Source organism: Gossypium raimondii, chromosome 7 (assembly GCF_025698545.1).
Source record: "Gossypium raimondii isolate GPD5lz chromosome 7, ASM2569854v1, whole genome shotgun sequence".
In the NCBI taxonomy this organism is placed as follows: domain Eukaryota; kingdom Viridiplantae; phylum Streptophyta; class Magnoliopsida; order Malvales; family Malvaceae; genus Gossypium; species Gossypium raimondii.
In genome coordinates, this window is record NC_068571.1 from 8219207 (window position 1) to 8234312 (window position 15106).

Consider the following 15106-nt stretch of genomic DNA (forward strand, 5'->3'; position numbering starts at 1 on the left):
ATTAACAATATGTGCTGATGTGATGTCTGCTAACGGTCACGTTAATATTGGTGTTAAATACTAACCATCAGTGTCAGTTAAAGGGCCTATGTGATCAGTTTTATTAGTTCAAAGTTTAATTGGGTGTAAAAATTTTAAAAGAGGTTATAACACCATTAAACCTTAAATAGGCAAGTTTTTTTTTAGTTTTCTCATTAAATACTCATTTCAAAAAATTACCCACACTTATAATGTTATTTAAATAAATTTTTGAGTAATAAAAAAATAACACTAAAATACTTAATTATCAATTTAGAAATTAACTTGACTAGGTAACATTAAAACCATGTCTCAACAATATTAAGAAAACGAAAACATAAATTGTGTGGTGTAGAATTTAGCAAAAGCAAGAATCTTTGTCACAACAGTTTGACTTTTACTACCGAACCTGTTGTAAAACATATTCTAAGTGTACCCTTTTTTGGTAGCTATTAAATCACCCAACAATATTTCCCCCTTTGATTTAACTCTCTCCTTTACTCACCATCCAACTACTAATATTTATACATATCAAATCCTTCTTCACCAAATCCATCTTCTCGTCCCCCATCTTCAAAAGTCAAGTGAAGCAAATGGCCATGTCATCCACCCCCAACATCTTATTATCACTCTTTTCCATTCATTTTTTGCTGTCGTTAGTAAAGATCAATGAGGCCAAAGTTCCTGCCATCATAGTGTTCGGGGACTCATCGGTTGATGCTGGCAACAACAACTATATCCCCACCATTGCCAGGAGCAATTTCGAGCCATATGGTCGTGATTTCAATGGTGGCCATCCAACAGGTCGGTTCTCCAATGGCAAAATCGCTACCGACTTCATCTCCCAGGCGTTTGGTCTCAAAGGGGCCATCCCTGCTTACCTCGACCCTTCATATAGTATATCGGATTTCGCCACCGGAGTTACCTTCGCTTCCGCTGGAACCGGCTACGACAATTCCACTTCCAATGTTCTCGTAAGTCTCCATCAAATTAACCATACACTTCATATATGTATACATACTCAATATACTCGTGATGTATTTTAATATTGTGTCTTGCAGTCAGTGATACCCCTATGGAAAGAACTGGAGTATTACAAGGATTATCAAACGAAACTGAAAGCCAACCTTGGAGACGGTAAAGCGAACGACATAATCAAAGATGCTTTATACATGATAAGCGTCGGAACAAACGATTTCCTCGAGAACTACTACGCGGTCCCAGGACGTTCGTCGCAATACACCATTAAAGAATACGAAAACTTCCTGGTCGGGATCGCCGGAAATTTCACCAAGGCACTATACGATCTTGGAGCCCGAAAGATTTCGTTAGGAGGGTTGCCTCCGATGGGGTGTATGCCGTTGGAGAGAACCGGGAATCTTATGGGAGGAAGCGAGTGTGTCAATAGTTACAACAATTTGGCGGCTGAGTTCAATAGCAAATTGAACGATTTGGTGATTAAGCAAAACAAGGAGTTGAATGGGATGGACATGGTGTTTTCAGATCCCTATGGCATTATGTTGGATATCATACAAAAGCCTGCTTTTTATGGTATGCTATATTACTCTATCTCTTTATTTATAATTGCATAGCCCATCCGATAAAAATATATGTTTGGATATCTATATTTATTTATGGGAAAGGATTGTAAGAAACAGATATATTGTCTCTTTCCAATAGTTTTATACCACATATCTTGAAAAATCAAATTGATTAAAATCTCGAAATTCAAGATGAAATTATTGATTTGGCATAAAACTATTTAGAAAGGGATAATATACTTGATTCATACAATCCTTTTCCTATACCTACTATTTATAAAATACATGATTGGGCTAATGTCATAAGTGAACACGAAACTAGTTCAAATACAAAAATATTAAAATGCCCTTACCTTAGAGAGTAATTAATATTATTATAAGGGCATTTTGTTTTTAATACTTTTATATAATATTTCAAATAAAAAATTGAAAAATATTATTTGAAAATCAAACACAAGACCAATAAATACAAATAAAAATCTTTTATTACTCTAACAATAATCATTTGTTGAAATACTTTTTAATACAAAAGCTACTCTTAGTTCACTAAAAATAACTTCAAAATGATTTTTGAAAAATGGATTGACTTTCGGAAAAAAAATAATATTTTTGGTGCTTGGGTGATTCGGGTAAAATATTTTTCGTTGTTTGCCAAATTTTCTTGAAATCATTTTTAAAAGTTGTTCTTAGTGAAGCAAATACAACATAAACATATTTGTTACAAAATATTATAGTACCATTACCTTTTAACAATCAAAATTTATTTCATAATAAAAATATTTTATAATAATTAACATCATATATAAACTTAATAATAAACAATGACTAATTAAAACTTAATTTAAATTAAGTATATTACATATATGAGAGTCGATAGTGACACATTAGAATTGGAAGGATAAATGAAACTAAGCAAGACTAAAACAAATACTCATATTTATATAATTAAAATATACTAAAACAAATACTCATATTTATATAATTGAAATATTCATATTTTATAATATAAAACATTTAATATTAAATATTTATAAATTACTCAAAACGAGCTCTTTTCAAGAAAATAATTTATATTTTCAAAAAAAAAACAAATCAATTTTTAAAAATTATTTTATATTGATGAAATTATTTTCCATAAAATAAACACAAAATATAAAAAAATTCGTAAATCAATTTCCATGAAACAAATACATCCTAAAATATTGTGATAAAATCTAATAGAAATTGATTGTGATAGTCATGCACTTTTATCTTCACGTCCAACTAACTCTCCACTTTTATATGATAATATTAGACATAGGTAGTTAAGGAGTTATTGTTACATTTAATACACCGTTTTGTACTGGTGAAATTCAAATCAGTAAATTGTAAGGTAGACCATAGGGTGGTTACTCCTTTTTTTCTTTTTAAAGTATGAACTCGAGAATTCTCTGCTAAAAATAATGACCTAAATTTTAATGGTCTACAAGTATACTTTCAGACTTTTACTACAACCCCCCTATCATTTTTTATGATTCCTTGATGAGAAGCAAGCACAGTGCAAGTTGTGTATGATATTGTGCTAAAAAGGGTGGTTGCATTGCAATGGCAGGGTTCGAGGTAACGGGAGTGGCATGTTGTGCAACAGGGATGTTCGAAATGGGGTATGCATGTAGCCGAACCAACCCATTTACATGTTCGGATGCAGACAAGTATGTGTTTTGGGATTCTTTCCACCCTACAGAGAAAACCAATGCCATTGTTGCCAATCATGTGGTCCAGACTTCTCTAGCCAAGTTCTTTTGACAAATCACTCAATATTTATATGTTGTACCCAACTTTACTGTATAACTATATAGATTACTTATGATTTCTATGTTCAGTTCTACTCTCTAGACTCCTTAGTTATGTCTTCAATAATAAATATATATATGTTTGGGTAATTAGATGCTTGGGTTTGATTAATAGTGTATAGCTAATTTCTTCATTTGGTCTAAGAGTTATAAGTTATTGAATTAATCTATAATCCATACTAATATTAGTAAATCTTAAAAAAGTTAATTGAGTTGATTTCATGATTAATTAACAATTAATGGTGTTTACAGCATGTTTTTAATATATGACAAATGTCAACATTGATTTTTTTATGTAAACTTTACTAAATTTTAGATATATATTATTTAAAATTAATTTTATAAATTAAAATTATTTTAAAATTTTAAAATGTTTCAAGATTAATTTAATCTATTTTAATTATGTTTCAAATTTATATTAAATTTAAAAAGAATTTATGAAATTAAAAGAGTTAATAATTGGTACACTTACAAATGTACTTTTTAAATCCACAAGAAGGCTTGAAAATTGGTCACGTGTCTTACTTTTTTTATATGTTTATTTTTTTTAATATTCTATTATACTCTATATTACACTTGTCATCACCCTAGCCATCCTTTGAGGCCAGAATTGACTTTCCTTGATACTTAATAAAATGTATGAAAGGGTCTTTGAACAACCATAGGTTGTACTAAAAATTATTATAAAAGACTTTGCCAAGATACTTTATTTTTTCATAGAAAAAATTTCGTTCAAGAAAGACTCCAGAAGATGTTGATCGTAAATGAGAAGATTGATTACGGAGAAAGAGGAAAATGGATTCGTATTCACATGTATGAGAATTATATAGGAACAAGAATAATCTTGGATTAAAAATCGAAATAGATTTCTTTGTACTAATAAAACTCTTCAAATTACAATACTCGTAGAGAGAGAACCATAATAAATGCAAATAAGAAGCATCTTTTACCCAGTAGCGAAGGGCTTGAACCTAGATAGATGGGATGAGGTATTAGTGCCTCTAACACATAATTTAAATGTGAGGATTTGTCCTCTAAAAAAGGAAATATTGAATGAATTGATTGTAAATTATGAGATTTTGCGACTTTCTGCCCTTTGTGAGTAAGATATTAATCGTAAGGAAAATAGAATTTCCACAATGACTGCAAATCCTGCCGCTATCATTTGAGAATATAAATTATCGTTGTGCCCAAAAACTAGATTTTGGTTGGAATTAGCAGAATTAATCAAACGATTCTGTTGATCCATTCGAAGAATTAAACGTTTCACAATTAGTGAATTGAATTTATTACCATAACATTGATTTTCAAAAAAAAATCATCTATTTATTTAAACCATGCTCATAAGCAAGTGCATAAATATACTCCCGAAAAATAAGTGGGTATAGGAAATCGTGTCGACGGGATCTATTTAGTTCTAAATATACTTGAAATTCCTCCATTTCAAATTCGACTTGAACCAAAGATAGGGGATCTGTTCGATTATTAAATGATACATAGTGCGATACAGTCAAAACAAGGTATTATATTAAGAAAAGAATAGATACCTCGGAGACAGGCGGATTCATCAACGGATTCTCTATCCTATCTTTTGCCATCTAATTGATTTATGTTCGTTATAGGATAAGAAGACGGTTAGAAATCCTTTATGTTTTCAACCCAATCGCTCATTTGATTTTGGAAAAAAAATATCTTTTCTTTATCAATATACTGCTTCTTCTACACATTCATGGCTAACCCATAAAGGGATGCCTAATAATAATAATTAGGACTCATAAAAAATTCGATAATTTACTCATGAGAAAAACCTTTACCACATTAGGCACTAATTTCTTTTTAACGTTTAATTAGATCAGGTAATCATTCAAATTGAGAACAAAAGCTCGTTACTTTTTGTTTCCCTATAATTGGGGCCGTAGAGCTCTATCCATTTATTCACTCGACCCAACTTTGAATTCAATTCATTTTTTTTGTTTCGCACCAAAAATTCAAAAACGATTTTTTTTTGGAATGATCCGGAAAAAAAGGATTCTTAGAATTCTCCATTGCTACGACATGCTCTTTTTTCCACCCACTCCTTTCAAGATCAGCTGTGGTCTGAACGAATCCCTTTCTTCAAACAAATGTGTAAAAGATGCTAGTTGCACTTAAAAGCCGAGTACTCTACCGTTGAGTTAGCAACCCGAAACAATTAGAATATGTAGATACAATCGGAATAAAAAAAATGGAATTGCACTAGGCAATCAAAACACGAAATTAGCAAAAATTGGAATAAAAAACAGACACTAAATTCTCAGATAAAACCATAGAAATAGAAATAGAATAAGTGAAAATTTGCGGACCGCCTCCTGTCTTATTCATTCCATTGTTATCCTTTTTTTTTTTGTTTCAATACAATTACAATAAAAAAATTTTTATTGTATCACAACAAATTCAAAGAAAGAACCCATTATTTGAATGAAGTGAAGTGCCAAACGAGGATAAGTGGATCTATTTATGATATAATTTCTCAAATTAAAATAGATTTAATCAATATTAAAAAATTTAAAAAAGTAAATGACATATTTAAAAATTATAAAATTCAATTTAAAAATTGTATTTTAATAATTAAAATAATTTCAAAATACATTTTAAAAATTATAAAATTTTATAACACTTCATATATAATATCCTTTTAAAATGTATTTTATAAAATTTTGACCAATTGCTAATACTTTAATTTTAAATGCATTGCATACATATCACTCTTTTCCGATAAAAGAGTTTTTAAATAATTATATATTTTAACAATCTTATTATAGTTTCGATTATATTTATTTATTTTATACAATACTTAGAATTTCTCATAACCCTTCTCCAATCTATAAATAAAAAATAATACGTTTCAATGCACTCGGAAAGTACAATTTTTAAAACATAATTTGAAATACATAAACAAAAAGTAGTTTTTAAAAAATAGCTTTTTAAAAATAGTTATTTAAAACATCTTTTAAAATAGTTTGTTAAAATAAATAAATCTGGAATATTATAAATATTGTTTTAAATAATAAATAATATTTTTATTTAAAAAAACTATTTTAAACTTTTTAAAAATTAGTATTTAAAAATCTTGGGCCCAAAACCTAGGCAGTTACAATTCAAGTTTCTTGACCATCTGTTTATTTTCAAAGCTCTGGTGTCACCCAATAAGTATTCTCACTACATCAAAACATGCTTTTAGCGGCATTTTTTTAGGCCTATAGCGGCACTAGTATTTGCGGCGCTTTCCGCAAAAAATGCCGCTATAGACAATGTCACTAATTTTGACGGCGTTTCTTTCACATAAACGCCGCTAAAGAACATGACCTTTAGCGGCACCTTTTTCACAAATGCCGCTAAAGAACATGACCTTTAGCAACGCTTTTTTTCACAAACGCCCTAAAATTACCGTTCTTTAGCGGCGTTTTACAAAAAATGCTACTAACTTTGGCAGATTTTTAGCATCCAATTTTCATCCATATGCAACCCTTCCTATAGCATGGAATCCAACCAAAACCAGGAAATCTAAATGATACTTCAAATTCAACGAATGATATATGATATAAATTGATAAATGAAGTATAATTCAAGTTATTCTTACAATAATGTTAAAAGTTAAAATGTTAAAAATATTCATACAATAGTCTAAGATGGCGGATTTTGCGACTGTTGAAACATCTTCATCATATTCAAGTCAGTAGTTGAGTCGTCATACTTTTTGCTCGCTTCCTCACTTCTTGCCTCCGCTTTAAGTTGTAGCTGGAGTTCTTCATATTTTCTATCAGCTTCTGCTTTAAGTTGAGTAATTCGCTAATCTGTGCTCGCTTGCATCTGTGCCATCTGGTCTCTTAACCTCTAAACTTCAGCTTGAGCCTGACTCCCCGAAGGCATGTATTGCTGTGAGTTGGATCCAAAATATTGGGTTGGGTTAACAAAAGATCCTTGAAATCGAACCCGACCATACCTTTCAGGACCCAAAACTTTAGTAATAGTCCGATTATCAATGTCGTCAAGATGAACAGAAATATCACTCGAAGCAATCGCTTCATACTCCACCTTTTTATCCTTTAGTTTCTCCTAATAAATCAATCAAAGAGTTAGAAACGCAATATATATTATAAAAAAAAATGCAACATAACTTAACATTATTTGCATTACAAACAAAGAATTAAACCATTATAATTAAACAATATAAATATTTAAAATAATTCAAATTTTATTCAGTAAACATACCATAATTTCTGCAGCTTCAGAAGTCATAGGAGATCCATCTTTTTTCCTATGTGTAATGTCAAAAAGCTGAAGGCGTCCAACTTTTTGAGCTTTTTGACTAGACAACAGTTCCTACACTATAGTAGTAAAAATATTATTTAATAGAAAGTAATAAATATTTGACACTATTAATAAATTCAAAATACCTCGGCCTCAGCTACACAAGCAAAACTTTTCGACTTAGCTGTGTGAGTGAATTTCTATTTTTGCCTGCTACTTGTTTCAACTTGTTCACGATCCTAAATTATGAAATTATTATTACGTATATAGTAAATACTATAAACCAAAATAATTATAAGAGTTTGGAAGTACGTAATACCTCTCCTTTCTTTGAACTCCAAAATCTAACCGCATCTTCCCATTGGTACCTCAGCATTCCCGGCGGGACATTTCACAATTTCTCTTTAAGGGTTATTTTTGTCTTAAAATATTCTTTCTTTAAAGTACTTTTATGGTCTCTCCATCTTTTTCCCAATGCCTTCTTGACATAATTATTCGAGACCTCTAAAGCAAACCTCTCCTACGAAAAACACAAGTTTAGAAAGTAAATATAAATGAAACTTAAACCAAAGTAGTATAAATTACATTCACGTTTTGTTACCTTAATATTTCTTGAGCTTGATTTTTGTTACTATCAGGCATTTGATGCCACTCGTAGTTGATAGGCAACATATTGGCATTTCGTGCTATAATGCCCAAATTTCCTGCTAAAAGTCGAGCTTCTGATCTAACAGGCTGACCAAGATTGTTTCTAGATACTTTGACACGCTTGATAGGATTTAACTCGTATAAATCTTTAAGTAGCGTACGTCCTCGACCTCTGCGCGTCCCATCACTTTCAGCTAAAAAGTGGTATATTATAATATAAAAATTTGAAAAAGAAATCAATCATAAAAGTCAACATGCATGTAAATTAAATTTAACATTACTTTGAATTTCTACAGGTTCGCCAGGGGTATTCGAAACATTCGAAGATCCAATAGCAATCTATTGTTCACTATTTGTTTCTTCCGAATTTGGAGTATTTTGAACAATACTTAGATCTCGCAATCTTCTTCTAGGCATTTTATCTGCAATACACATAAAATAGTTGAAATTTTAGTAACTAATTACAACAATAATAGTACATACAAAATAGTTGAAATATTTAATAAGACCAAGATTTAAATTATGATATTACATATAATTAAAAAATCGTAAAATCTTACTACATCATAAATCGTAAATATTTTCATCAACATCCTGGCGAACCCATTGAAATTGTGTACTAGTACTAGGGATATTTTCATTTAAGTTTTGTTCTGGAAAAGGAAAAGTTTCTAATCTTTTGTCAATGTCATCTCTACTTCCATTGCCCATGTCAAACAAGTCTCTAGGCATGTTACGAAGTACAACGTACTAACCCTCATCAGTTGGATCTTTTGAGTAAAAAACTTGTTTCACTTGAGAAGAAAATACATACGGCTCATCTATCAATTGTTGTCCAATGAGTGTCAATCGAGAGAAGTTCACCATTGTAAAACCAAATTGATCTTGTTTAATTCCGTGAGCAGTATTAACATCAGCCCAATCACATCGAAATAAGACAACTTTCCATTTGCCATAGTAATCCAACTCAATAATGTCAGTAAGAAGTCCGTAATACTCCACATTTCCCTCAACAAGATTACTGTCCCTAACACTAGCATAACTTGTAATTGAAGAATTAACAACTATTCCACCATTTTGAGTTCTCCTCAATCTCTCGCGATATTTCGTATGAAATCTGAATCCATTGATAGGGAAGAAACTATATCTTTTTACTACTCTATTTGGACCTTGGGAAAGCCATTTAACTTCGTCTTCCTTCCCACTCCAAACCTATTAAATCGAAAGTAAATTGAGTAATTATAAATGTTATGAGAAAACATTATTATTTGTCAGTGAAAGCTTCAATTGCATACCGTTTGGCTTAATCATTCATTGCCATTCGGGTCTTTTTAGTTTTCATTTTATCAAAAGTCAAATTCATTTTCAGAAATGGGTCAAGCCTCGGGATTATTAGTGAGGTCCTTTCAGTTTTTCATTTTACTAAATGTTGAATCCGTTTTCAAAAATGGGTCGAGCCTCAGGATTGCCATCGAGGTCTTTCAGTTGTCATTTTGTCAAAAGCCAATTTGATTTTCTAAAAATGGGTCGAGCCTCGGTGATGGGCACCGAAACCACCAAAAATAATTCCTACAGTAAAATAACTCTAAATAGTAGTAGAGAGTGATAATAGGGTCGAGTCTACAGGGATTGGATATTATAATTAACTTCTGTGTTTAACTTGTGATCAGAATTTTTGTCGTGTCAAAAGTCGTGGCAAAAGTTGTGCCCATGACTCCAAATGGACTTGCTAAAAAATAAATAAATAAATTAGGGGAGTTTTGAGAATGTTTTAGAAAGTAAATAATCAAAACAATGTTTTAGAAAGTAAATAATCAAAACAACATAAATAATTAATTAATTAATATTGGAAATAAATTTAAATCGGAAAATAAATTCGGATAATAACCCTTAGCCCTAGACTCGGTGGATTCTGGATTTTTGAATCGATCCTTGAAAATTATTTTTCTCCTCTAAACAATGAGCTGGTTATAACAGTTAAGAACGTCCTAACCACCAATTCTTCCTCTCGTAGCTAGTCCCGGTACGACCTGCAAACCAACCCTTACAGATTACCTAACTGAGATACACGTGTTCCCTATTCAAGACTTCGGTAGCCTTGCGCTCTAAAGAACCCAACTCGGATTAACAGCCTCAATCGCGTGGGTTGTTTCAACCGGATCACTTCTTCGTTGATTTGTTCTCAGAGATCCTAATATAGCACGACTGACTCATTTCTCCAACTATCTGCAAACACGACTCTAGCCCAACATGCACTTTTTGACTTGAATTAGAGTTAACTTTAAGGGATGAGTTGTCAATCCCGATACCTAGGAAAAATGTGAATACCGATTGAAAGGATTTTTAGTATGGATACGTATCAAAACATTGGCCTAAAGCTAAGATGGAATTTAGTGAGGTATGGATTTAATCATGTTTTGATTGGCTATGAATTGGATTTAAATGAAAATGATGAAAATTGAGAAAGGAAAGGACTTGAAAGACAATTAAACAAATTTTGGGAGAACAAAGGAATGAAATTGGAAGTAACAGTATGCTAATCACGCACCAAATTTGGAAGAAAAATAATAATTTCTATTTAATTTCAAATGAAAATCAATGTGTAAAATATAATGCATCTTTCCAAGCTACTTTAAAGCCTTATATATATATATATATATATATATGATATTTATTAAATTTGGCTTTAACCACTTCAATATATAATTAAAATTAAATAAAAAAATTAGATTTTTTTCTAATTTTGGCTTTTACAAAGTCAAAAGAATCTGATGAGTCATTAGCTTTTTTCACATTTTTTATTCGGCCTCACTTTATTGACTATGTTTCAATTTGGTCCTTTTTCTGCTCGTTTTTTTTATTTATAGCATCCCAATTACATCCCTGACAAGATTAAAACATAAAAGCACTAATTCAGTAGGGATCAATTTAAAAATTAACCGAATTGAACACAAAAAGTCATATAAATTAACATGTTATCACTCGAGATTATCGTTGGGGTCTTTTTAGTTTTCTTTGTATCAAAAGTCAAATCCGTTTTAAAAAATGGGTCAAGCCTCGAGATTATCGTCGAGGTCCTTTCAATGTTTCATTGTATTAAAAGTCGAATCGATTTTCAAAAATGGGTCGAGCCTTTATGTTGTTGTCGAGGTCCTTTTATTTTTCATTTTATCAAAAGTCGAATCTGTTTTAAAAAATAAATTAAGCCTCGGGATTGCCATCCAAGTAGACGAATTCATGATCTGGACAAAATAGGTACTTTTGATCTTTGCATTGCTCCTGATTCTCAGCAACATGCAAAGAAGGGGAACTGTAGCAACCATATTTTGCCAGAGTTAAATTTAGGTCAAGCTCGGATTAAATTCAAATTTCATGACAATTTGTATTAATATATCATAATTTTATAATTTATTATAATTATAATCTATTATTCATTCATATAACAAAAAAGTAAAAAAATAACAAACATATATACATGTGGCTAAATATATACATATATATATAAGATAGATAGACTGTATTACATATATTATTATAATATTATATATTACGTACGTACACATGTGAGCAGTTGAACAGAGAGGGGGAAATTAGTTTTGACGTTTTGGGTTTCCTTTTTGTTTGATTTTCTCGGCAGATTTCTGTCATTGCCTTGGGTAAAGAACATCAATTGGGGAGGCTCTCACAACAACAAGAAAAAAGGCTCTCAATGATTCACGGTCAAGGTTCACTCTCCATACTCCAACCTTCCACCACTACAACCATTACCTATAACAAAATACCACCCTCGGTTAATCCTCCACCACCATTGCACCACCGTTCATCAAACTCTCACTCATCCTCCCAACTAAATACTCGTTGCCTCACTCGACACAAATCATTCCCTTTAACCGAACCATCAAGACACAGAACAAAGAAAATATGTTTGGGCCTAAAGATGTGTTTGCTATTTTAAGGATCTGGATTAGTGGGGTTGGTGGTGCGTATGAGATGGTTTCGAAATATACTAGCAAAGACTCATACACGTTATGTTTTGGATACAAGATTGCCAAGGGATTATACCATTTAAATAAACATTCCCTATCCACATCAAGTGGTGCTAAGCATTGGAAGCCTTTCTGTACTAACACAAACAAAGAAACAAAGGCCAGGAGACTGATTCTTTTTTCCTTTAAATCTATCTATATATTCACTATTGTAGCCTAAAGAAGGCAATTAAAGGATCATATACATCTTGTTTAGCATTTTCTGCCATGACATAATCTGCATGAGCATAATCATATCTATACTGAACTACAAGCTTGTCTCCATCATGATCTTTGAGACTTCCCAATAATAACTTCACATCATTTACATCAGAAAGAGCATCCTCCCCTCCATAGCTAAGGAAAACAGGAAAGTCATTTGGAATGCTGGTCATGTTGTATGCTGGAGGTGTTGCTTGCCCATAATGTTTCATATTTTCAACCTCGTCGATGTAATCATACATTTTTATGGTTCCTTGCCTAATCACTGGTAATTAAACCCCCACAGGAAAAAAATTCAACAGATGTTTTTAAACGGGAAATCTTGTGGTTTTTTCTCAAAAGGGTTTAATGGATTACTTACTCTGAGCCAGATGGACCATGTTCTTTGTTGCTGATGGTTGGGGCTCATGATCTAGAAATATGTTTACTATGGAAGAGTTCAAGCAACAGTTCTGACCTGTAAAATGTATGTCCCAAAAGATCTTTAACTCGTGAACAGTTGACATTTTGGCAATTAATTTTGTGCTAATGTTGTACCTGTAAAACTTGTCAATAAGTTAGTGCAGTCAATGCCTGGTTTGCTGCAGATGTCTTTGAGAAGGTTAACTACTGCATCCCTGTTCATAGCAAAGGAACATGGGTAAAGAAATGCCTTGATTGCTAAATGATGAAAACAGATAATGAAAGGGGTTCTTACCCTCGTGGATCAAATTCACTGAGGCCTAACCAGTAGACTGCCTGTCAAAGATTCTTATAAAAAAGATGAAAGTAATGAAACAGAGAAAGGTGGGATTAGGATTTAACCTCAGCAATGAAGTTGTCAGCAGCATTTTTTGCAAGTGGAGAAGTCATCTGACCCATATAAGCAATTGGGCAAAGTAAAGCAGCTGATCTCAACATGTTCAATAACTGATCCTTCGAGAGGGCAGCCAATGCAACCAGAGTTCCCTGAAATCAAGATCAAAGTTCACCATTGCCCCCTCTATTGAAAACCTTGAAATGAAGCAGAAAATTCTAAAAAAAAAAAAAAACCCACCTGTGAATGCCCTACATAGTGTAGCTTTTGTCCTGTTTGATCATATACATATTGGAACGTAGCAGGAAGATCATAAGCTACCAATTCATCCCACGACCAATCCCAGTAAGCCTAAAAACCCGTGAAGAATTAGTAATAGAAAAACAGAAAGCTTCACAACATAATAAAGAAATTAGTAACAATAACCGGATCGTTAGGACTGAGTGATTTATGCCCTTTGCTGTACTTTGTTCCACGGGAATTAGCAATCCACACATCATAGCCATTATCCGACAACACAAATGCCAAAGACTGTTCCGGCGGCAATAACAGCCACGTAATTCCATCCTGACATCATGCAAGCCCTTGTTACATAAATTTTGTCGAAATTCATTGCATTGGAATCTTAGCATTATGACAGATTAGTGATCAACCATTAAGATCCCGTGCTGTAACAGGACTGGTGGCCTGTTTCCTGGTGTCCCACCTGACCGACCCACAGGAATTCTTTGCATACTCAGAATGTAACCATCTTGTGTAGTTACCTATACAAAAACCCAAATTTTTATTTTTCGTTAAACTTAGGAAAACAGTGGAAATACCTTAGGGACTTACCGTATGTTCTTCACAATCGTAACCATGTGTTTCGACCATTGATTTACAAATACCATTATCAGATGATGGAGCCATTGCAATGGCATTCTCTTGAGCTTTGAATGAATACAAAGCTTTTCTATTTCCAGCTGCTGACCCACAGAAAAGAATAAGTAGAATTATACATGTTACACTGTCGGCCACCTCCATAATATATGTTTTTTTTTCCCTAGCTTCAACAACCCCAATGTTGTGAGGCAATTTTATAGTAGCACAAAATCCATATAAGAACAAAATCAAGCATTCACATGAGAAAGCTATCAATCTACTGGTTCAAACAAGGAATCAAATGGGCCATTTTCCCTATATTTAATGGCATTAACTTTTGAAAACTTTCTTTTTCATTGAAGAGATGAACGTTCAAGCCAAGGCAAAGGAATGGATGAGCCAACCAGAATTGCACAAAAGAAAATGACATTCCATGACACTTTTTCGTTTATCTGGATCAGAAAATACTGAGAACATTGATCCAGAATAGCAGCTCGCATTTGAATGAAACATGTAATGTAAATAAACTAGGTTGCATTGGAAAGAAAATGACATGGTATGCAGTGCAAGACAAATCAGAAAGGTATAAGAAAACTAGCTTGGAAATAAACGATATAAACAAACAAATAAACAAGGGAACTGTTCCAATGGCAATTGTAAGAGTAATAATAAGTATATATAAAAGTAGGTTTGGCTAGTACGTGGTAATGATGGTATAGGGTTTGGTCTATATATTAATATTTATGAGTAATGTGTATTCATATGATAAATTTTTGGAAGTTTCTGAAAATGAGAGGCTATCCGCGAGTCAGGAGACACTGTTCATCTAATTTATTTATTTGGCATATAAGGACAATTTAATAGGAAATGTTA

The 15106-nt window shown here is 32.2% G+C and overlaps 2 protein-coding genes and 1 pseudogene across 2 annotated transcripts; 1 reads left to right on the forward strand and 2 right to left on the reverse strand.

Moving 5' to 3' along the window:
• Positions 1-523: 523 nt before the first annotated feature.
• On the forward strand, positions 524-3484 carry LOC105802603 (GDSL esterase/lipase At2g04570). The gene is made up of 3 exons (XM_012634324.2): positions 524-992; positions 1080-1569; positions 3151-3484. Exons 1-3 carry the CDS (start codon positions 612-614, stop codon positions 3342-3344), a joined length of 1065 nt encoding a protein of 354 aa, XP_012489778.1. The 5' UTR covers positions 524-611; the 3' UTR covers positions 3345-3484.
• A 468-nt stretch (positions 3485-3952) lies between these two features.
• LOC128042462 (maturase K-like) lies at positions 3953-5134 on the reverse strand (annotated as a pseudogene).
• Positions 5135-12341: 7207 nt separating this feature from the next.
• Positions 12342-14429, reverse strand: LOC105802592 (triacylglycerol lipase 2). Its single transcript, XM_012634312.2, has 9 exons — positions 14207-14429; positions 14026-14136; positions 13799-13939; positions 13613-13723; positions 13381-13524; positions 13274-13314; positions 13114-13193; positions 12938-13033; positions 12342-12841 (listed from the first exon to the last, which is right to left on the reverse strand). Exons 1-9 carry the CDS (start codon positions 14393-14395, stop codon positions 12522-12524), a joined length of 1233 nt encoding a protein of 410 aa, XP_012489766.1. The 5' UTR covers positions 14396-14429; the 3' UTR covers positions 12342-12521.
• Positions 14430-15106: the final 677 nt, after the last annotated feature.